Source organism: Narcine bancroftii, chromosome 3 (assembly GCF_036971445.1).
Source record: "Narcine bancroftii isolate sNarBan1 chromosome 3, sNarBan1.hap1, whole genome shotgun sequence".
NCBI lineage: Eukaryota > Metazoa > Chordata > Chondrichthyes > Torpediniformes > Narcinidae > Narcine > Narcine bancroftii.
Window position 1 is genome coordinate 326,161,133 of NC_091471.1, and position 23,836 is coordinate 326,184,968.

General features: G+C 56.3%; 1 protein-coding gene across 1 annotated transcript; it reads left to right on the top strand.

The window, feature by feature from the left end:
• The first annotated feature begins 1,066 nt into the window (after nt 1–1,066).
• LOC138759122 (FYVE, RhoGEF and PH domain-containing protein 1-like) lies at nt 1,067–23,540 on the top strand. Its single transcript, XM_069929066.1, is given in 17 exon segments — nt 1,067–2,308; nt 2,793–2,922; nt 3,555–3,888; nt 4,371–4,460; nt 4,856–5,004; nt 6,991–7,147; nt 9,917–10,031; nt 10,034–10,054; nt 12,095–12,153; nt 12,688–12,834; nt 12,974–13,066; nt 16,990–17,069; nt 18,686–18,716; nt 20,566–20,664; nt 20,942–21,067; nt 22,281–22,424; nt 22,936–23,540. Coding segments are annotated over 17 exon segments (1,956 nt in total). The 5' UTR covers nt 1,067–2,268; the 3' UTR covers nt 23,077–23,540.
• Nucleotides 23,541–23,836: the final 296 nt, after the last annotated feature.

The window sequence follows — 23,836 nt, forward strand, 5'->3', positions numbered from 1 at the left end:
TCATGGCGACGTGTACTCGGTAGGCCCCCTTCTGCCCACGATTGACTCCATGTGGTGCTGGGCCGAGTCTAAGGTACTGGCCAGTTGGATCGCCCATTTCAATGGGTGTTGATCCTCCTTGAGGAGATATTGTTGGATATAATCTGACCTCTACCCCGACACGCAAGCATCCCGGACCAGGTCTTCCATGCACTGGGCCCATGGTCCCCAGTGTGACTAGGGCTCGAACAAACTCTTCTACTGGCTCACCAGGCTGCTGTTTTCTAGACACCAGGAGGTAGCGGAAGTAGACCTCGTTGATCTTGGGCTTGTATAGCGCCTGTAGCTCAGCCATTGCCTCAATGTAGGTTGTGCACCTTTGGATGGCCTGGAAAGCTCTCTGGCCGACTCTTTCCTGTAGGGCCTTTAGCCTCTTTTTGCCCGAGCAGCAGCCTCCAGGAAGTTATTGAAGCAATTGACCCACTGCTTGAAGAGTTCCATGCACCCGGGACTTGGGGAACCACCTCTAGCCAATTGGGGCACAGCAACTTCTCCTTTACTGGAGACGTTAAAATTTTTGTGCAGTAAATTGTTGAGCACTTCTAGTTGCCCCAGTAATCACAAGGACAAAGACTTGAGGGGAACGATGGGCTTTATTGTACAGAAGACTTGAGCTGGCCCAGATCCAAACTAGGGAAGTGCAGGGAAGGGAGAGGTGGCCCAACCTCTATGGCCTGGGTCCCAGGGGAGGAGTCCGGAGGAAAGTATCATTAGGGGACGGGCCAGCCCAAGCCAATTAGCATATATAATCCATACCATTACAGTTGGGAAAGGGGAGAGAGAGAGAGAAAGAGATGGGGAGATGGAGAGGGAGAGGCAGGGAGAGAGAAAGGGAGAGATGGGGATAGGAAGAGATGAAGAGAGAGATAGAGGGAAAGATGAGGATATGGAGAGAAAGAGATGGGATGAGAGCGGTCAGAAAAGGAGAGAGAGGGGTGGGAAAAAAGGGTGGGGAGAGAGCGCGGGAAAGGCAGAGAGGTGGATTTGAAAGGCAGGGAGGGGAATGAGATGAGGAGGCCAGGGGGAGAGGCAGGGACACGGGGAAGGGGAGCGAGAGGAGGGCAGAGGCCTTGGAGCTCCATGTATCGCAGTGAACACAAGGCTGCTACAGGGCCAGCGACCGGGGGTTTGAATCCTGCACAGTCTGGCATGTCCTCCCCAAGACAACATAGGTTTTCCCCTCCTGGGGGGCTCCAGTTTCCTCCCACCATTCGAAACATACCGGGGGGGGGGGGTGCAGGTGAATTGGGGAGCGGGGCTGTCGGTCGAAATGAGTCGAATCGAGGTTCTTTGATTTGGGCAGGGAATAAAGTGGATGGAGCAGATTTCAGGTTTATTGTCAGAGAATGTGCCTGACATCACATACAAGCCCAGAGATTTGTGTCCTCTGCAGAATTCGTCGTGTAAAATAATCTGCACGCAGCGTAAACACATAACGAATGTGAACATTCGATCTGTGCAATACTGAGAGGGTAAAGTGCCCAGGAGCCACTGGTGGGGTTTGTCGTTGCGGAGTCTGACGGTGGAGGGGGGAGCAGCTGTTGCTGGACCCAGTGGCGCAAGTCCTGTTCCAGGAAGGATGAGGCATACATGGAGAGGGGAGCAGAGGAGATTCACCAGGTGGTGTGGCGTTTCCCCCGGAGACGTTCTCGATGGTGGGGGAGGGTTTTGCCTGTGATGTCCTATAGGACCTTTAGCCTCTTTTCGCCTGAATCGACCACTCCAGCAGTGGTAACCTTTTTGCAGCTACTGAGGGGGGCGGGGAAGGGTGGTTATTGGTGTCCCCCGTACTAGGCTGGTCAACGGACTGCCTGCCACACCTCTAGAAATTCGCCAGGGTCAGACCGAACTCCTGAGGAGGTCGAGGCACAGACAGGCTTTCTTTATCAGTGTGTTGGGTCCAGGATAGAACGTCGGACAGAGCATCTCCCAAGGACAATTAGATTTTGGCCACCAGAAGGATTCACTATCAGGAGAATTTCCTCTGGCCCCTTCTTATAGCAAAGGGCAGATCCCCCAGAGTTGCTGAGCAATTACGAGGTCTGTGGTAGGTGCCAGTCTCACTGCCTCCTCCTGTTGTTTCTACCCCACCTCGCTCCGCTCCTGCACCCTTCCTTTCTCCCCACTGGGAACCCAGGGCTGTTGAGGGCAGGCTCCTCTGACAAGGTGGAGGCTCCAGGACCGGTGGATGGCGGGAGGCGAACGCCAGGCCGGAACGCCAGGGCGGAGATGTCCCCCGGACGGAGACCAGCAGGGGAGAAGCCGCAAGGTACCCACTGGCGGACTTCTGGGGGGAGGGATGGGTGACCGGAGGGGGTTAAGGAAGAGTATAGGGGATCAGAGGGGGTTATAGAGACAGGGAGGGGTGTAGGGGACCAGAGGGGGTTACAGAGATGGAGGGGTGTAGGGAACCATAGTGGATTACAGAGACGGAGGCATGTAGGGGACTGTAGGGGGTCACAAAGACAGGGAGGGGTGTAGGGGACCAGAGGGGGTTACAGAGACGGAGGGTGTAGGGGCTGGAGGGGTTTACTGAGACAGGGAGGGGTGTAGGGGATCGTAGGGGGTTACAGAGACCGGGAGGGGTGTTGGGGACGGTGGGGGTAGGGTGGTTACAGAATGGCCAGTGATCAAAGTGGCTCACTCTCTATTCATCTCTTCCTCTCCCTTTCCCTCTTTTGCTACCTTTCTCTCCTTTTCTTTCTCTCACTTGTTCTCCCTCTTTCCCCTGTCTCTTCCCTCCATCCCTTCAGTACCTCCAAAGCCGACCCACCTCCACCGCCCCTGGTCAGCAGAGCCCATCCCCCCGGCTCCATCCCGCCCACTCCCTGCCGACCCCCGGGGACCGTCCCGTGTCAGTTTGCTCATCGAAAGGTTTGAGCGGTAAGTTTGCCGTGTTGGTGGGAGGGGGGGTGAAGGGGTTAATGTTCCCTGGGGAGTGGGGTGAAGGGGCTAACGTTCCCCGGGGAGTGGGGTGAAGGGGCTAACGTTCCTGGGTGGGGGGGGGGGGTGAAGGAGTTAACATTTACGGATGGGGTGGGTGAAGGGGTTAACGTTTCCCGGGGGGGGGGGGCGGTTTGAAGGGGTTAACTGTCCACCCCCAGAGAGTGCCACAGTGTTAATGGTCTCTCCAATGGGTGCGACAGTGTTAATGCTTCCCCCGGTGCGTGCGTCAGTGTTATGCCCCCCCCCCCAGTGGGCTTGAGTGTTATGCCCCCCCCCAGTGGGCTTGAGTGTTATGCCCCCCCCAGTGGGCTTGAGTGTTATGCCCCCCCCAGTGGGCTTGAGTGTTATGCCCCCCCCCCAGTGGGCTTGAGTGTTATGCCCCCCCCCAGTGGGCTTGAGTGTTATGCTCCCCCCCCAGTGGGCTTGAGTGTTAACAGTCCCCTCAGCAGGCATGAATAATGATCAGTTCCCCCCACTGGAGGGGAGGCCTGGTTTTGTCCTCAGGACCCCGCGTAGAGGAAGGGTCTACATTTTAACGCCTGTGGTTGTGTCTCTTCCTCCACTCATAGGGAACAGATCTCACTGGGGCCTGAGACGAGCTTGGCGGACGAGGCCAAGAGCCACAGGACCTCTTCGGATTCAGCCCTGGGCCTCGAGCTGCCACAGGGTGGACCTTGTGACACCGGAGGAGCCCTGGACGATGGCCCCAAGAGGCCGAACCGGGACAGCGGCATCAGCAGCCTCAGCCTGCCGGCTCCTGGCAATGAGGCTGGCCTCTCTGGGGAAGAGGGCTCTTTGTCCATCCCACCTCCCCTTCCCAGAGAGAAGGACAGTGGGGAGGAGAAGGAGGAGGGAGGACAGGGCGAGAACCCTCCTGTGGTACTACGGCAGGACTCGCTGGAGGTAAGGGCTGGGCTGGTGAGAAATGCACACTTATCTCCCCCGCTCCCTCACAATTCCCTTCCTCCCTCCCTATTCTTTCTTCCCCCTCTCCCCCCCCACTCTCCCTCTCTATCTCTTTCTCTCTCCTCCGTCCTTTCTACCCACCCCCCTACCCGTCACACACACACACACACACACACACACACACACACACACACACACACACACACGCGCAGAGCGGTGGTGGTGAGGATGGAACTCGAATCCTGTGGCTATGAGACAGAATATCTTCCTGCTGTGACTGTGAAGGAGGGTCTGAGATGGGGTGACTGGGGAGTGTGGCCAATTCAGGTGACAAATTCTCTCCACTCTCCCCAACTCCCCTCCCTCTCTCTCCCCCTCTCTCCCCATCTCTCTCTCCCCTCTCTCTTCCCCTCCCTCTCTCCCTCTTCCCCCTCTCTCTTCTCCCCCCCCCCCCTTTCTTCTTCCCTCTCTCTCCCAAGATGACAGTGGACCAGAGGGTTTACCAGATTGCCAACGAACTGCTGGTCTCAGAGAAGGCATACGTGTCCCGACTCTACCTGCTTGACAAGGTGAGGTGATGAATGAGAGGGAGGGTCAAGTCGTCGGCCTCACCGCCCCCTCCCTCCACACCCTGTACCCTCTCATGGTTTTCTCCCCTCCCCTTCTTTTCCCTCTCCTCCTCTCCCTCCCAACGATCTTCTCCACACTTTCCTTCTGCACTCTCTCACCATCACCCCTCTCTCCTCTCCCTCTCTCTCCCTCCCTTACCCTCTCTCTCTCCTCTCCACCTTCTCTCTCCCCCTCCTCCTGTCTCTCTCCCCTCTCCACCCTCTCTCTCCCTTCTCCCCTCCCTCTTTCTCCTCTCTCTTCCCCTATCTCTCCCCCTCTCTTCCCCCTTCTCCTCTCTCCCCTTTCTCCTCTCTCCCCTCTGTCTCTGCCACGGACCCCTCTCCCCACCCCCCAGGTATTCCGTGCCCGCCTGCTGGAGGAGGCGAGGGTCGGGGGCTCCCTGCCCGAGGACGTGGTCATGTCCATCTTCTCCAACATCTGCTCCATCCATCGCTTTCACCGGCAGTTCCTGCTGCCCGAGCTCGAGAGGAGGATGCTTGAATGGTAAGTGGGGGCATGGGGCAGCTGGAGGGAGGGAGAAGGGAGGGGAGTGGAGGACAGATGGGTGAGAGGGGAGAGGAGATGGGGAAGTGGGAGAGGTGGGAGAGGAGATGGTGAAGTGGGAGAGGTGGGGAAGGGGAGACAGGAGGAAGAGATGGGGTAGGGAAAGGAGGGGGAGAAGGAGAGAGGATGGGGTGACGTGAGGGGGAGAGGAGGGGGAGTTGTTTGTTCTCTGGATGATGAGTGGCAACTTTGCAGCGACACTAAGATTTGGGACGTTGTGGACAGTGAGGGAGGTTTTCAAAGCTTGCAGAGGGATCTGGAGGGAGAATGGGCCAGTAAATGGCAGATGGAGTTCAATGCAGACGTGTGAGATAATGCATTTTGGAAGGACAAACCAAGAAAGGATGTACAAGGAGTGCGGTAGATCCGGGAATACAGAGACATAATTCCCTGAAAGTGGTGTCACAGATGGACAGGTTCATTGGCCAAAATCAACGTATTGAGTCCAGGAGTTGGGATGTGATGGTAAAGTTGTACAAGACATTGGTGAGGCCATATTTGGAGAATTGTGTGCAGTTTTGGTACCGAACTACAGGAAAGATTTCAATAAGATAGAAAGAGGGCAGAGAAGATTTACTTGGATGTTGTCCGGACTTCAGGGACTGAGTTCCAGGGAAAGGTTAAACAGGTTTCGACTTTATTCCCTGGAGCATAGAAGAATGAGGGGAGATTTGATCAGTGTTTAAAATTGAGGGGGACAGACAAAGTAAATGTAGGTTGGCTTTTCCTCATTGAGGGTCAGTGAGACACAAACCAGAGGTCAAGGGTGAAAGGGGAGAAGTTTAGGGGGAATTTCTTCACACAGAGAGGGGTGGGGGAGGGGTGTGTGGAGCGAGCTTAAGTGGGGCATGCAGGCTCAATTTGAATATTTAGGAAGAATTTGGATGGGTACATGGATGGGAGGGGTATGAAGGGATAGGGATTGGGTGCAGGTCAGTTCAACCAGGCAAAAAAATAGTTCAGCAGACTAGAAGGACCAAAGGGGTCTGTTACTGTGCTGGGGTGTTCTAATGGTTCTAATGGGAGAAGAAGTGGGAGACGGGGAGGGAGGTGGAGAAGGAGACAAGGGAAGGAGGGGAAGAGGGGGACGGAAGGAGGGAGAGAGAGGGAAGGGGACAGTGAAGGAGGGGGAGGGGTAAGGGAGGAAGGGAAAGGAGGGAGGAAGGGATAGACGGGATGGGTCTCGTGCTGAGTCTGTGGCCCTCACTGAAGAATGGGTCTCAAGTCCTCAGCCCGGTCACAGGGTTCATTTCAGCCACAAAATTCGATCAGGGCTGATGATATCATCGTGGAGATGTGGCAGGGGATCATGGTGGGACAGGCAGTTGTTCACTTTCTGTAAGCCCGGCCTAACTGGAGGGGGTTACCGAGACAGGGAGGGGTAGAGAGGATCGGAGGGAGTTAAAGAGAGGGAGAGGTGTAGAGTACTGGGGGGGGGTGGTTACAGTGATGGGGAGGGGTGGATGGAACCAGATGAGAGGGGTTTAGGAGACTGGAGGGGCTTACAGTTGACAGGGAAGGATGTGAGGGACCGGAGGGGGTTACAAAGACAGGGAGGGGTGTAGGGGACCGGAGGGGTTTACAGAGATAGGGAGGGGTGTAAGGGACCGGAGTGGGATACACTGACAGTGAGGGGTGTAGGGGACTAGAGGGAGTCAGAGACAGGGGGTGTAGGGGACTGGAGGAAGTAAAACAGTTAAGGAGGGTTGTCGGGGACAGGAGGGGGTTATGGAGACAGGGAGGGATGTAGGGACCAAAGTGGGTTACAGACTCGGGGAATAGTGTGGGGGACTGGATGGTGTTACAGAGACAGGGAGGGGTGTAGGGGACCAGAGATGGTTACGGAGGGAGGGATTTGTTTTCATAGTTTTTTTTAATTCCCATGGATTTCACTCTCCCTTCCCCCGTCCTCGCCCCACGACAAAGGGAGACTACTCCACGGATCGGAGATATCCTGCAGAAGCTGGCCCCCTTTCTGAAAATGTACGGGGAGTACGTGAAGAATTTCAACCGTGCCATCGAGTTGGTCGACCTGTGGATGGGAAAGTCGGTCCATTTCAAGGGTATCCTGCAGGAAATCCAGGTGAGGAGTGGTTAACCTGTCCCCCTGCTCCCCATCCTGTTGGTGGGGTTACTTCATGACCCTGATAACGGCACGAGGTTGCATCATTTCACTTGGGACAGGGTCATGTAGGGCCCTGATAACAGCACAGGGCATGGTTTTTCACTGGGGTTGGGGTTCATTAAGGAGACTGATAACAGCAACAGAAATCTCCTTGATTTGGCAATTCGAGACCCCTCCCTATGTTGTTGGACCCCTGTGTTTGGGTTTGACGGGACCCCCTTGTTTGGGTTTGACGGGAGCCCCTGTTTTGGATAGCTGGGCCCCCCTGAATTTGGGGTATGGACGGGATCCCCGTGAAGGGGTTGTTCGCCTCCCTGTCTCAACCCCACCTCCCCGTCGGACACCACTATCATATCTCCCATCAGACCCCTCTCTGACCCTCCCATCGGATATACTCCTGTTAGACACCCTTCAGACCCCTCTGTTGGAACCTCCTGTAGGACCCCTGTGAACCACCTGTAGGACCCCTGTGAACCACCTGTAGGACCCCTCTGTTGAATATACCCCTGTTGGACTCCCATCAGACCTCCTCTGTTGGGCGTACCCCTGCAAGACCTCCATTGGACCCATCTGTTGGATGTGCCCCTGTCGGACTCCCCTGTTGGATGTGCCCCTGTCGGACTCCCCTGTTGGATGTGCCCCTGTCGGACTCCCCTGTTGGATGTGCCCCTGTCGGACCCCTCTGACGGACACCTTCTGTGAGACTCCCATCGGATGCCCACTGTCGGGCGTACCCCTGTCAGATCCCCTCTGTTGGGCATACACCTGTTGGACACCCCTTGTCGGAACCCATCCGTAGGGCGTACACCTGTTGGATGTTCGTCAGATCCTCTCTGTCAGGCCTACCCCTGTCGGAACCCTCTGTCGGACACCCTTGTCGGACCCCCTCTGTCGGGTGTATACCGATTTGACCCCCTCTGTCAGGTGTACCACTGTTGGACGCCCTCTGTCGGGTGTACCTCTGTCGGACAACCCCTGTTGGACCCCCTCTGTTGGGTGTACCCCTGTTGGACTCCAGTTGGACCCCCTCTGATGGGTGTACCCCCACTGCACCCCCTCTGATGGGTGTACCCCCTTGGCCGGGCCCCCTCGGCCGGGCCCCCTCGGCCGGGCCCCCTCTGTCGGGTGAACACCTGTCGGACCCCCTCTGTCGGGTGAACCCCTGTCGGACCCCCTCTGTCGGGTGAACCCCTGTCGGACCCCCTCTGTCGGGTGAACCCCTGTCGGACCCCCTCTGTCGGGTGAACCCCTGTCGGACCCCCTCTGTCGGGTGAACCCCTGTCGGACCCCCTCTGTCGGGTGAACCCCTGTCGGACCCCCTCTGTCGGGTGAACCCCTGTCGGACCCCCTCTGTCGGGTGAACCCCTGTCGGACCCCCTCTGTCGGGTGAACCCCTGTCGGACCCCCTCTGTCGGGTGAACCCCTGTCGGACCCCCTCTGTCGGGTGAACCCCTGTCGGACCCCCTCTGTCGGGTGAACCCCTGTCGGACCCCCTCTGTCGGGTGAACCCCTGTCGGACCCCCTCTGTCGGGTGAACCCCTGTCGGACCCCCTCTGTCGGGTGAACCCCTGTCGGACCCCCTCTGTCGGGTGAACCCCTGTCGGACCCCCTCTGTCGGGTGAACCCCTGTCGGACCCCCTCTGTCGGGTGAACCCCTGTCGGACCCCCTCTGTCGGGTGAACCCCTGTCGGACCCCCTCTGTCGGGTGAACCCCTGTCGGACCCCCTCTGTCGGGTGAACCCCTGTCGGACCCCCTCTGTCGGGTGAACCCCTGTCGGACCCCCTCTGTCGGGTGAACCCCTGTCGGACCCCCTCTGTCGGGTGAACCCCTGTCGGACCCCCTCTGTCGGGTGAACCCCTGTCGGACCCCCTCTGTCGGGTGAACCCCTGTCGGACCCCCTCTGTCGGGTGAACCCCTGTCGGACCCCCTCTGTCGGGTGAACCCGTCGGACCCCCTCTGTCGGGTGAACCCCTGTCGGACCCCCTCTGTCGGGTGAACCCCTGTCGGACCCCCTCTGTCGGGTGAACCCCTGTCGGACCCCCTCTGTCGGGTGAACCCCTGTCGGACCCCCTCTGTCGGGTGAACCCCTGTCGGACCCCCTCTGTCGGGTGAACCCCTGTCGGACCCCCTCTGTCGGGTGAACCCCTGTCGGACCCCCTCTGTCGGGTGAACCCCTGTCGGACCCCCCTCTGTCGGGTGAACCCCTGTCGGACCCCCTCTGTCGGGTGAACCCCTGTCGGGGACCCTCGTCAGACCCCCTCTGTTAAGCGTGCCCCCCGTCAGATCCTCGCTAGACCCCTTCTGTGGGCTTACCCCTGTCAGACCCTAGTCCGAACCCCTTTATCGTGTACCCCATCGGACCCCTTCTGTCGGACGTACCCCTGTTGTACTCCCATTGGACCCCCTCTGTCGGGTGTACCCCCACTGGACCCCCTCTGTTGGACCCCCGTTGGATCCCCTCTGTTGGACCCCCGTTGGACCCCCTCTGTTGGGCGTACCCCTGTCAGTCCCTCGTCAGACCCCCTCTGTTGATTGTACCCGTCAGATCCCTTCTGTCTGGTGTATCCCTGTCGGACCCTCATTGGACCCCTTCTGTTGGGCGTATCCCTATCAGACCCTAGTCTAACTCCCTTTTTCAGGTGTACCCCGTTGAACCCCCTCTTCGGGCGTACCCCTGTCGGACCCCCCTAGGATCACCCCTGACCCCTTCTCTCTCCCCCCCGCAGGGCGACCAGCGCTGCAGAAGCCTCACTCTGCAGCACCACATGCTGGAACCCGTGCAGAGGCTCCCTCGCTACCAGCTCCTGCTGCAGAGTTACCTGGGCCAGTTGTCCCCTGACTCCCCGACTGGCGGGACTCTGAGAGTAAGGCAGGGCTGGGGGTGGGGGGGAAGGGAAGGGGTGTGGGGTCCTCGGAGAGGCTCACAGATCCTGGACGACATCCTGTTCACCACCCCTCTCCGAAGCTCCATCGGGGACCCAAACTGTTCCTCTGATCCTGATCAAACTCTCCCGACCCCCTCTCTGAAGCCCCCCCCCCCCACACCCTTCCTGTAATGGGACCCCCTGTGCTGATCCGACCCAGGGCTATCTCTCCTACCCCCTTCTCCGAAGCCTTCCCACCTTTTCTGAAAGGGATACATAGTGACCCTACAACTCTGGTCCCAACTCTCCCATTCCCCTCTCCAAAGTCCCCCACACTCTTCCTGTAATGGGATCCCTGTGTTGATCCAACCCAGGGCTATCTCTCCCATTCCCCTCTCCAAAGCCCCCGACACTCTTCCTGTAATGGGAACCCCTGTGTCGCTCTAACTCAGGGCTACCTTTCTGAAGCACCCCCCCCCCCCCCCCCACTGCCCTTCCTGTAAACATCAGATCCCTCTGCATCAGTGTCTCTGCCGTTTAGAACGCAGCCCAGGCCCTTTGGCCCTTTGATGTTGTGCTGACCCATGTAAACTTACTCCGCAATCCAACCCCTCACCCCCATATCCCTCGATTTTTAAATGCCTTCAATGTTCCAGCTTCCACCACCACCCCTGGTGAGGCATTCCAGGCCCCCACAACTCTCTGTGGGTAAAAAAAAAAAAAAAAATTCCCCCTAAACCTCCCTCCCTTCACTTTGTACAGAGGTACTCTGGTGTTTCCTGATCCCACCCTGGGAAACAGTCGCTGGCCGTCTACCCGATCTATGACTTTCAGAATCTTGTCGACCTCGATCGAGTCTCCTCTCATCCTTCTACGCTCCACAGAGAAAACTCCCAGCTCTGCCCACCTTGCCTCACGAGACACTTCTCTAATCCAGGCAACATCCTGGTGAATCTCCTCTGCACCTTCTCCCCCACCCCGTGTCACTCCATAGAACAATACAGCCTCTCTAGTCTGTGGTAAAACATCATTGCCCTGACCTGAACCCATCCCAGAACCCCCCAGGCCTCTTCCATCCATGTATCTCTCCGATTTATCTTTAAAAGACACAACCAAGCCCGTGTTCACCATCCTCGTACCACACTCAAACTGCTCTCTGAGTGAAGAACTTCCCCCTAAATCTTTCCCCTTTCACCCTCAAGCCATGTCCTCTCACATAGATTTCCCCGCCACCACCCACACCACCATCGATCTAAGTGGGAAAAGCCTCCTCGTGTCCACTGTGTCTCCACCTCTCAGTAAACCTCAGTCAAATCTACCCTCATTCTTCTACGCTCCAGGGAACAAAGTCCTAACCTGTCACTCAACTCCTGAAGTCTGGGCAACATCCCAGTAAATCTTCTCCGCACTCTTTCGATCCTTCCTGTAGTTCGGTGACCAGAACTGCCCACAATTCTCTAAATTTGGCCTTGCCTATGTCTTAAACAACTTTACCATCACATCCCAACTCCTGGACTCAATAGATTGATTTATGAGGGCCAATGTGCCAAAAGTTCTCTTTATGACCCTGACCACCTGTGACAGCACTTTCAGGGAATCAGGTCTCTGTATTCCCGGATCCCTCTGTTCTACTGCACTCCTCAGTGCCCGACCGTTCACCGTGTACGTCCTTTCTTAGTTTGTCCTTCCAAAACGCAACACCTCACCCTTGTCTGCATTACAATCCATCTGCTGTTTTGCAGCCTAGCTCGTCCAGATCCCTCTGTGAGCTTTGAAACCCTCCCTCACTACCTACCACCTCCCAAGCCTTCTTAACTACCCTATCAATCTGCATGGCGACCTTGAGGAATTTGGACGCCAAGTTCCCACTTCTCCTCCACACTCTTAAGTATCGTGAGTGTGTGGGTGTGTGTATGTATCTGTGTGTGTATGGGTGCGTGTGCATGTGTGTGTGTGGGATCTTGTGGGGCACGTTCTCTCTCTCTCCAGGCCTGTTCACTCCCCCCTCCCCACCTCCTAACGAGCCATCGGTGTTTACAGAGTCATTGGAATTGATCTCGAGGGCAGCAGAACACTCCAATGCAGCCATCAGGAAGATGGTGAGGTTCTGGGGAGGGAGGTGGGAAGGCAGGGGGATGGGGTGGGTCGGATCAGTGAGGCGATGATGGGGAAGGGGGAAAGTGAGGAAGAGAGGTGGGGAATGGGGGGGCTTAATCGTGGAGGGAGAGAGGGAAATACAGAGGGGTGGTTCAGCGGGATCAGGGAGAGGGGAGCAGGGATGGGGAAGGGTTCAAGGACTAGAGAGAGAGGCGGCAGGGGTGGGGTTGAGGGGGTAGGGTCTGTGGGCTGTGAACGGGATTAGAGTGAGTGGGGAGGGGAGAGGTCCACGGGGTGCGAATGGAAAGGGGTGGGGTCTGCAGGGGATGAATGGAGAGAGAGGTCTGCAGGGGTGAAAGGGAAGGGGTGGGGTCCACGGAGGGAATGAGGGATGGGGTCTATGGGGTGTGAACAGGAAGGGGTGGGATCCACGGTGAGGAAAGGGGTGGGGTCCGCGGTGTGGGAACGGGGTGGGGACCATGGGGTAGGGGAGGGAGACTTGCCGATCATCCCTGAGCACCTCCTCTCCACCTCAGGAACGCATGCACAAGCTCCTGAAGGTCCATGCGCTCCTGGGAGGTGAAGAGGACATTGTAAACCCCAGCAACGAACTCATCAAGGAAGGTCACATCCTGAAACTCTCAGCCCGGAAGGGCAACATACAGCACCGTTACCTCATTCTGGTGAGTGGGGGTAGGTGGGGAGGGAGCACAGTGAAACCGTACTGTTATCAGACTCCTGAATGATCCCCACGTCCCTCACCACTAACCTGTTCCTTGTGTGTTTCCTTCCCACCCCACTCCCTGCTCCCGGCCTCCACAGTTCAACGACCGGCTGCTGTACTGTGTCCCCAAACTGCGCCTGATTGGCCAGAAGTTCAGTGTCCGTGCACGGATCGACGTTAACGGGATGGAGGTAGGCGTTAATCCTTCCACACTGTTCCATCACACACTCCCCGGGGGGTTCGGGCACAGTGTGAAGCTCCCTCCGCACCGTCCCATCACACTCTTCCCGTGGGGGGTGGGACACAGAGTGAAACTCCCTCTACCCCATCCAGTCACACACTCCCTGGGGGGTTGGATACAGAGTGAAGTTCCCTCCGCACCATCCATCTAACAGTTTATGGCATGGAAACAGGCCACCTCGGCCCTTCAAATCCTCGCTGGTTCACACAAACAACTCCGCTAGATCCCCCCACCTATTCTCCGCCCATAACCCTCCAACCCTCTCTTATCCATGTATATATCCAGCCTCCTCTTAAGTGAAAGAATTGACTGCCTCAACTCTGGAAGATTATTCCATTCAGCCACCACCCTCTGAGTGAAGAAGCATCTTCTAATGTTTCTCCTAAAATTTTGCCCCCTTACCCTCAACTTGTGTCCTCTTGTTTCAACCTCCCCTGCTCTCAAGGGGAAGAGTCTACTAGCATCTAGTCTATCTATTCCCTTCATAATTTTAAACACCTCTAACAAATCCCCTCTCAACTGTCTACGTTCCAAGGAATAAAGTCCTAACCTCTTCAATCTTTCTCTGTACTCTATGTATTTTTTGTCTTCTCTTATTTTTCTCATTGCTTTCTCCAATATATTTTCTCTTGTTGTATATCTTAAGAATTTTTCTAGAATGGATCTTGGTTTTTGTTGTGGTTGTGGTTTAGGGGCTAATGTTCTGTGTGCCCTTTCTATTTCAATTTCTTCCTGTAGTTCTGGTCTTCCTAGGATCCTGGGGATCCATTCTTTTATAAATTCTCTCATATTCTTGCCTTCTTCATCTTCCTTAAGGCCCATTATCTTTATATTGTTTCTTCTATTATAATTTTTCATTATATCTATCTTCTGAGCTAACAGCTCTTGTGTCTCTTTAACTTTTTTATCAGATTCTTCTAATTTCTTTTTTAAGTCATCTACTTCCATTTCTACGGCTGTTTCTCGTTCTTCCACCTTGTCCACTCTTTTTCCTATATCTGACATGATCATCTCTAATCTATTAATTTTTTCTTCTGTACTTTTTACTCTTCTTTTTATTTCACTGAATTCTTGTGATTGCCATTCTTTTACTGATTCCATATATTCTTTAAAAAAAAATATCCATTGTCTTGCTCTTCCTTTCATCTTCCATTTCTCTGTGTTCTTCCTCTTCTTTTTCTGAGTCCGCTCCAGGATCTGTGTCCTTTACCTCTGTCTCTTCTGGTTTTCTTGTTGGTTTGTTTGTTTTATTTTGTTGGGTATTTTTGGTCTTCTTATTTTTATTAGAAGTGTCTTGCTGCTGGTCTTCTTCCTCTGGGTTGGTCATCTGTTGTTTCTTTGAATTCTTTTTACTCTCTTCTTTCTTGCTCTCGTTATTTTCTGTGTTTTCTTCTTGCTGTTTTGTTGTGGCTGTCATTGTCAGCTGTGGAGATTGACTCCTCAGCTGGTCCCCCCTCCCGTCAGTGTTATTTTTGTCTTGCGCATCGCGCATGCATGACTCCTCGCGCATGCACGGTTGCGCACTTTTGCTTGGCTCCATGAGCCATTTTTGTAGTCCCGAGTTCGGGGCTTCCACTGACCTTAGGGAGTGGGCTTCTCTCTCTCCGCAGCAGGCCTTCTCAGACAGGTAAGGCCTTCACCTTCTTCTTCCGACGTCCTTTCTTCTTCTCTTCTTCCCGTTGCTTTTGGCTTTTCTTTTTTCGCTGCCATTTTTTCCACACCTTTATTTTCACTTTATTTTGGTTTTTTTGTTTGTGCCTTTGTTTTTCACTGTCTTTTTTTTAACTTTTCTGGAGAGGGCTGGAGTTCCCCAACTGGCCACTACTCCATCACGTGACTCCTCCCTTACTAACCTTTCATGTGGAACATTATCAAAAGCTTTGCTAAAATCCAGATAGACTACATCAACTGCCCTACCTTCATCCACCTTCCTTGTCACTTCTTTGAAAAACTCAACAAGGTTCGTCAAACATGACTTCCCCTTCACAAACCCATGCTGGGTGCTCCTGATCAATCCCTGCCTATCCAGATATTTATAAACACCATCTCTAAGAATACCCTCCATAACTTTCCCTACCAGCGAAGTCAAGCTTACAGGCCTATAATTACTTGGCCGACACCTCGTGCCTTTTTTAAACAGCGGAACTACATAAGCAACCCTCCAATCCCACGGCACCACAACCTCCTCCAGTGATCGTTGAAAAATCACTATTAGAGCCCCTGCTATTTGCTCCCTGCCCTCCCTTAACGTCCTAGGAAAAGTCCCATCAGGACCAGGAGACATCCACTTTTACTGACCCTAGAAGCTCCAAAACCCTCTCTTTACTAATCCCTGTCTTTTCCATAACTAAGCCATTTGCCTCACTTATTTCACATTGTACAATGTCCTTTTCCTTCGTAAACACAGATGAGAAAAAAATCATTTAATATCTCTTAGTTCCTCGCACAGTTCACTGCTCTCATTTTCCAGCGGTCCTATTCTATCCCTAACCCTCCTTTAACTATTCACATATCTGTAAAAACCCTTTGGATTCACTTTTACCTTATCAGCTATTGACACCTCATACCTTTTTTTTGCCTTTCTGATTTCCTTATTCAGGTCTTTTCTGCAATCATACCTCTTATCCATTTTTTGCTTCTTAAATTTAGTAAATGTCCCCCTCATCCTGAACCAACTTCCTAATTTTTCCAGAAAACCACAGTTCCCTTAAGCTTTTGGCCTTGCTTTTCGATCTGACTGGCACATAAAGATCCTGCAAGTCTCAATATCTCTTCTTTAAATACCCTCCAAATCTCCTCTACATTCTTACCAGATCAGCCCATATAATTTTCTGCAAATCCCTTCTCATTTCTTCAAATCTAGCCTTCCCCCACTCGAAGATCTTCAACCTCAGACTTGATCTATCCCTTTCCATATTTAAATTGAAGCGAATGCACCCTTTATCACTGGATCCAAAGTTCTCACCAATGCACACTTCCGTCACCTGCCCTATTCCGTTCCCTACCAATAGATCTAACACTGCCTCCCCTCTAGTAGGCGCTTCAACATACTGCTGTAAAAAGCAATCCTGAACACACTGTACAAAGTCTAAGCCATCCTGCCCTCTCACTCATTGTGTTTCCCAATCAATGTTAGGAAAATTGAAATCCCCAACTATCACAACCCTATTTCTACTACACATCTCAGCTATTTCCCTGAACATTTGCTCTTCCAGTTCCCTATCCTCTTCTGGCGGCCTATAATATACCCCTATACTTGTAGCCTCACCTTTCTTATTTTTTTAGTTCAACCCACAGAGCCTCGCGCAATGAGTCCTCCAGTCTATCTTGCCTCAGCACTGCTGTAATATCTTCCCTGACAAGCAACGCAACACCTTCCCCTTGTACCCTGTCAATTCTGTCACGTCTAAAGCAGCGAAATCTCTGAATATTTTAGCTGCCAGTCACAACCTTCCTTCAACCAACTCTCACTAATTGCTATCACATTATAACACCACGTGTCAATCCACACCATTAGTTCATCCACTTTATTTACCACACTCCTTGCATTGAAATAAATGCATCTCAGAGATCTTCCACATTCTCTTTCATCCTCCTAACAGTAACCCACTGCCCCTCCTCCCATGGGCCAGGTGTGACCACCTGACTATAAATCCTATCTATGACATCTTCACTCTCCCTGACCAAAGCGAGGTCATCGAGCTGCAAGGTCCCTAACTCCCCGGGGGGGTGGGACACAGAGTGAAGCTCCCTCCGCACCGTCCCGTCACACACTCCCCGGGGGTTGGACACAGAATGAAGCTCCCTCTGCACCATCCCATCACATACTCCTGAAATCGAGGGCCAGAAGTGATGTCTGCTTGCACTTGGCAGGTGAAAGACACCAACAAGCAGATTTCGAGCTGGACGTTTCTGGTGTCTGGGAAACAGCGCTCACTGGAACTGCAGACCAGGTACTCATTTCAGATTTATGGTCAATGCAAATGACATCACATACAGACCTGAGATCCTATGTGCAACAGAATTACCGCTTATTTAGAGTGCAAAAATGATTTGTACCCAGTGTAAACACGTAAAGAGATAAAGCAAGCTGACTGTGCAGTACAGAGAGAAAGAAATAAAACCATGAAAGTCCTTGAATTTTGAAGTCAGCAGACAATGTCCATAAAATACGCTCAAATGTGTTAAGGAAGAAAAATCATTCTCCAGTGTTATCAGGCTCTTGAATGAACCCCACCCTGAGTTAAATGATACTTCCCGTGCTGTTATCAAACTCCTGCATGATCCCCACCCTCAGTGAAATGATACTTCCCCGTGCTGTTATCAAACTCCTACATGATCCCTTCCCTCAGTGAAATGATACTTCCTCATGCTTTTATCGAACTTCTGCATTACCCCCACCCTCAGTGAAATGATACTGCCCTGTGCTGTTATCAGGCTCCTGCATGAACCCCACCTCAATTAAACAAAGCTGCCCCATACTGTTATCAGGCTCCTGTATGAACTCTGCCTCAATTAAACAATACTGCCCTGTGCTGTTATCAGGCTCCTGAATGGACCCCACTTCAGTGAAATGAAGTTGCCCTATGCTCCCTCCCATAGGAACTATCTCTGTCACATTGCCCTCTGAGACACAGTGAAAGTCGGTGAAGTTGGGAGTGTTGTAGAGCAAAGAGACGGGGGTACAGGGACATTGTTCCCTGACAGTGGGGGTACAGGTAGACGGGGGGGTGTGGGGAATGTGGTAGAACAGAGAGACCTAGGGGTACATGGACATCGTTCCTTGACAGTAGGAACACAGGTAGTCGGGGGGGGTGGGGAGTGTTGTAGAACAGAATAGACAGGGGGTGGGGAGTATTGCAGAACAAAGAGACCTGGGGGTACAGGGACGTCATTCACTGACATTGGGGACACAGGTAGACAGGGGGGTGGGATATCATAGGACACGGCACCGAGACCAGGAGCTGGGATGTCCTGTTACAAACCTGTACGAGACGCGGGTGAGACCATGCTGGGAGTATCACAGGCAGTTTTGACGCACAGCCATGGGAGGGATATCATTGAGCTGTGGGAATGGTGGCAGGAAGATTATTCAGGACGTTCCGAGGGGGTGGTTGAGGTATCAGAACTGGCAATTTTCTCCGGGAGCGAAGGAGGCTGAGGAGGGATTCGGGCTGAGGGGGGATTCGGGCTGAGGGGGGATTCGGGCTGAGGGGGGATTCGGGCTGAGGGGGGATTCGGGCTGAGGGGGGATTCGGGCTGAGGGGGGATTCGGGCTGAGGGGGGATTCGGGCTGAGGGGGGATTCGGGCTGAGGGGGGATTCGGGCTGAGGGGGGATTCGGGCTGAGGGGGGATTCGGGCTGAGGGGGGATTCGGGCTGAGGGGGGATTCGGGCTGAGGGGGGATTCGGGCTGAGGGGGGATTCGGGCTGAGGGGGGATTCGGGGCTGAGGGGGGATTCGGGCTGAGGGGGGATTCGGGCTGAGGGGGGATTCGGGCTGAGGGGGGATTCGGGCTGAGGGGGGATTCGGGCTGAGGATCTTGTTTCTAATCATCGATTTTCTTACAGAACAGAAGAGGAAAAGAAGGATTGGATCCAGGTAACACTCCCACCGCATCGTCCCGTCAAACACTCCGCCACCCGCCCCATCCCATCACTTACTCACCACCCTCACCTTCCCGTCATACACTCCCCCTGCCCTCACCGTCCTGTCACACACCTCCTTGCACAGCGTCCATCACACACTCCCCCAACACTGACCTGTCACACACTCCCCATGCCCTGTTCCGTGACACATTCCCTCGCACCGTCCTGCCACACACTCCCACCCCCCCACCACCGTCCCATCACATGCTCCACCCGCACCCTCACCGTCCCGTCACACATTCCCCCTTCCCTCACCGTCCTGTCTCACACCCCCCTGCACACTGTCCCATCACACACTCCCCCCGCACCGTCCCTTCACACACTCCCCCCGCACCGTCCCTTCACACGCTCTCCCCGCACCGTCCCTTCACACACTCTCCCCGCACCGTCCCTTCACACACTCTCCCCGCAACGTCCCTTCACACACTCTCCCCGCACTGTCTCGTCACACACTCTCCCTCCACCGTCCCATCACACACTCCACCCGCACCGTCCCATCACTCACCCGCCCACTCTCACCTTCCCGTCACACACTCCCCCTGCCCTCACCGACACTCCCCCTGCCCTCACCGGCTTGTCACACACTTCCCCTGCCCTCACCGTCCTTTCATACATTTCCCCCACACTGACCTGTCACACTCCCTCTCGCAACGTCCTGTCACACACTCCCCATGCCCTGTTCCGTGACACATTCCCCCCGCACAGTCCCGTCACGCTCTCCCCCCGCACAGTCCCGTCACGCTCTCCCCCCGCACCTTCCCGTCACGCTCTCCCACCGCACCGTCCCGTCACGCTCTCCCCCCGCACCGTCCCGTCACGCTCTCCCCCCGCACCGTCCCGTCACGCTCTCCCCCCGCACCGTCCCGTCACGCTCTCCCCCCGCACCGTCCCGTCACGCTCTCCCCCCACACCGTCCCGTCACGCTCTCCCCCCGCACCGTCCCGTCACGCTCTCCCCCCGCACCGTCCCGTCACGCTCTCCCCCCGCACCGTCCCGTCACGCTCTCCCCCCGCACCGTCCCGTCACGCTCTCCCCCCGCACCGTCCCGTCACGCTCTCCCCCCGCACCGTGCCGTCATGCTCTCCCCCCGCACCGTGCCGTCACGCTCTCCCCCCGCACCGTGCCGTCACGCTCTCCCCCCGCACCGTGCCGTCACGCTCTCCCCCCGCACCGTCCCGTCACGCTCTCCCCCCGCACCGTCCCGTCACGCTCTCCCCCCGCACCGTCCCGTCACGCTCTCCCCCCGCACCGTCCCGTCACGCTCTCCCCCCGCACCGTCCCGTCACGCTCTCCCCCCCCGCACCGTCCCGTCACGCTCTCTCCCCCCGCACCGTCCCGTCACGCTCTCCTCCCGCACCGTCCCGTCACGCTCCTCACGCTCTCCCCCCGCACCGTCCCGTCACGCTCTCCCCCCGCACCGTCCCGTCACGCTCTCCCCCCGCACTGTCCCGTCACGCTCTCCCCCCGCACCGTCCCGTCACGCTCTCCCCCCGCACCGTCCCGTCACGCTCTTCCCCCCCGCACCGTCCCGCTCTCCCCCCCCGCACCGTCCCGTCACGCTCTCCCCGGGGGTCGGACACAGTGTGAAGCTCCCTTGCACCGTCTCACATATTGGGAGGGAATTCTGTCACTGTCAAACTAAGTTTTGAGACTCTTCTGCTGCTCTCTCAATCTCTCTTTTCCTGCTTCCCTCTATTACTCGCACCATCTCTCCCTTCCGCCTTCCTTCCCTCTCTCTTTCCTTGCCAATGTTCCTCCTTCCCTTTCCCTCCCTGCCTCCCTCCCTCCATCCCACCCTCCAGGCGATCCAAAGCACCATCCAGAAGCATAAGGAGACCCTACAGACGTCCCGAGTGCTGCAGGGATCCGGTGGGGAGCACGTGACTCCCCCTGCCTCTCCCGTGAGTGGGGGGGGTGAGTCATTCCAATACCCCCTCCCTCCTCACTGTCCCCTCCCTCCCTCCTCACTATACTCACTCTCCCTCCTCACTCCCCTTCCTCCTCACTGCCCCCTCCCTCCTCACCATCCCCTACCTCCCTCCTCATTGTCCTCTCCCTCCCTGCTCACCTTCCCCCTCCCTCCTCACCATCCCCTCCCTCTCATCACCGTGTTCCCCCTCACCGCCCCTCCCCTCCCTGCGAACTGCCAGGACCTGATCTCCCCTGCCCTACCGGTAGGTGTGTGAGCCGTGGAGACGAGTCCCTGGGCCGGGGAGCGAGACAGATGTCGCCCTGTGTATGATGTGTGGGTACCCATTTGACCACATCTGCCGCCGATGCCATCACTGCGGTGCTTACAGACAGGTGGGAGTCACCAACCCCCGTTAACCTCCCCTCCTTCCGTACCCCTCCTTCCGTACCCCCCCTTCTGTACCCCCCCCTTCTGTACCCCCCCCTTCTGTACCCCCCCCTTCTGTACCCCCCTTCCGTACCCCCCCTTCCGTACCCCCCTTCCGTACCCCCCTTCCGTACCCCCCTTCCGTACCCCCCTTCCGTACCCCCCTTCCGTACCCCCCTTCCGTACCCGCCCTTCCGTACCCCGCCCTTCCGTACCCCCCTTCCGTACCCCCCTTCCGTACCCCCCCTTCCGTACCCCCCCTTCCCGTACCCCCCTTCCGTACACCACCCCTTCCGTACACCCCCCTTCCGTACCCCCCCTTCCGTACCCCCCCCTTCCGTACCCCCCCTTCCGTACCCCCCCTTCCGTACCCCCCCCTTCCGTACCCCCCCTTCCGTACCCCCCCTTCCGTACCCCCCCCTTCCGTACCCCCCCTTCCGTACCCCCCCCTTCCCGTACCCCCCCTTCCGTACCCCCCTCCTTCCCACCCCCTCCTTCCCCACCCCTCCTTCCCCACCCCTCCTTCCCCCACCCCTCCTTCCCCCACCCCCTCCTTCCCACCCCTCCTTCCCCACCCCTCCTTCCCCACCCCCTCCTTCCCCACCCCTCCTTCCCCACCCCTCCTTCCCCACCCCTCCCCTCCTTCCCCTCCCCTTCTCCCCCCACCCCCTCCTTCCCCACCCCTCCCCTCCTTACCCTCCTTTCATACCCCTCCCTTCCCCTCCCCCTCCTTCCCCTCCCCTGCGCGCATGGATCCAGTCTCTGTATCTCACCAGTAACACCACATACACAGCCGGGAACAGCGCATTGGACACAGAGTGAAGCTCCCCACCGCACTGTCCTGACACATACCCCTCCCCCATCCCCCCACTCCGTCCTTGTGGGAAGCCCGGCAGGTGCGTCCCAAATTTGTCTGTCCGAGAGTGAGAGAGGGAGGGAGCTGATTGCCACGTCAGGGGCAAATCGGGGGAGTGTGTAACGGGAAGGTGCAGAGGGAGCTTCACTCTGTCCCACCCCACCCCCCTTGGGAATGTGTGACGGGATGGTGCGGAGGGAGCTTCACTCTGTCCCACCTCCCTGGGGAGCGTGTCAGTCACGGAGGGGATGAGAGGAGCTTGGTGTTTGGTGGGGATGGGGTGATGAAGAAAGGCCCTCTTGACCTGGGGCTTGGTCCTGTAGAAGGAAACCTCGGAGGCAGCTGAAGGAAGCTTGATGTGCGGTTATGTAAACTACATGGAGAGCGGCGAGAGGAGGTGGCACAAGATGTGGTGTGTGGTACCGAAGAATGAGCCCCTTGTCCTCGACCTCTACAGAGCACCACAGGTGAGGGAGCTCCGGGGGGTGGGAGGGGTAGTGGGGGATCTCTGAGAGAATTGAGTGAGCTCTGAGGAGAGTGAGGGAGCTCTGAGGTGAGGAGGAAGGGAGGGAATGAACTCCAGGAGGGGAGGGTGTGAGAGCTCTGGGAGGGGGTAAGGGAGCTCCAGGATGGGGGTTGTGAGGGAGCTCCAGAAGGGTGTGAGGGAGCTCCAGAAGGGTGTGAGGGAGCTCCAGAAGGGTGTGAGGGAGCTCCAGAAGGGTGGTGAGGGAGCTCCAGAAGGGTGTGAGGGAGCTCCAGAAGGGGGTGAGGGAGCTCCAGAAGGGGTGAGGGAGCTCCAGAAGGGGGTGAGGGAGCTCAAGGAGGGGGTGAGGGAGGTCCATGGGGGGAGGGGTGGTGGGTATGACGGTGTTCCAGAAAGGAGTTGCAAAGTTGCTCTGTGAGGATCAGTGTAGAAGCCATCTGCTCCCCCTCTAATATTTGTTTTCCCTCCTCACCTCCCCCCCCCCCCCCCACCAGGATGTGAAGGCTCTCCGCAGCGTCCCGCTGATCGGTTTCAAGGTGGGGGTCCCCGAACCGCAGGAGGGAGCAGCTCACCGCCATGTCTTCTTGTTGGCCCAGAGCCACGTCACCCTGCGCTTCAGCCCCGAGCCCCCCTGATGCCCTCCTCTGGCTCAGGACCCCTGACCCAGGCCTCCCAGGGCAGGACGGAGTCCGAGGGGAGGCTTCGCTCCCCCCAAGCCGTATCAACCCCCCCCTCACCTAGCGGCGGGCCCAATCCTCCCTCCCCTCATCTCCCTCCCCCTCACCCCTCCCCATACTGAATTGAAGAGCACTTTGTGACCCCCCCCCCTTCCTGTACTTTTATATATTGTGTGAACGTTTTTAGATATTTTCTGATATTATTACTGCGATGTCACGGTCCTGGAGTTCGGTCCTCTGCCCTCCCTTCCAATCTGAACGGAACGGGGATGGTGGGAGAGGTGATGCATTTGGGTTAAATCCTCATGATCGGGTTTATGTTCGCCTCTCTCCGCTCCTCTCTCTCTCCCCTCTCCCCCTCTCCTCTCCTCCCCTCTCTCTCCCTCTCCCTTCTCCTCCCCTCTTCTTTCTCCCCCCCTCCCTCCCCCCCACTATGGAAGTGGCAGGTCCCACTTGCTGTGTCTTGGACAGGACCCCCTGGTTTAATGTATAAAATTAATTTTTACACTCATGTTCAGTCTGTTTTGTTCCAACATCGAACTTGTGAGAGGGGACGGGTGAGGAGGAAGGAGAAGGGTGGAACAAAGTGGGTGGAGAGGGTGAAATATAAAGGGGATGGGAGTAGAAAGGGGGAAGTGAGTGGAGGGGGAAGGAAAGAGGGGGAGAGGGAGGAGAGGGGGGAGAGAGGGTGGGAGAAAGATGGGGAGAGTGGTGGGGA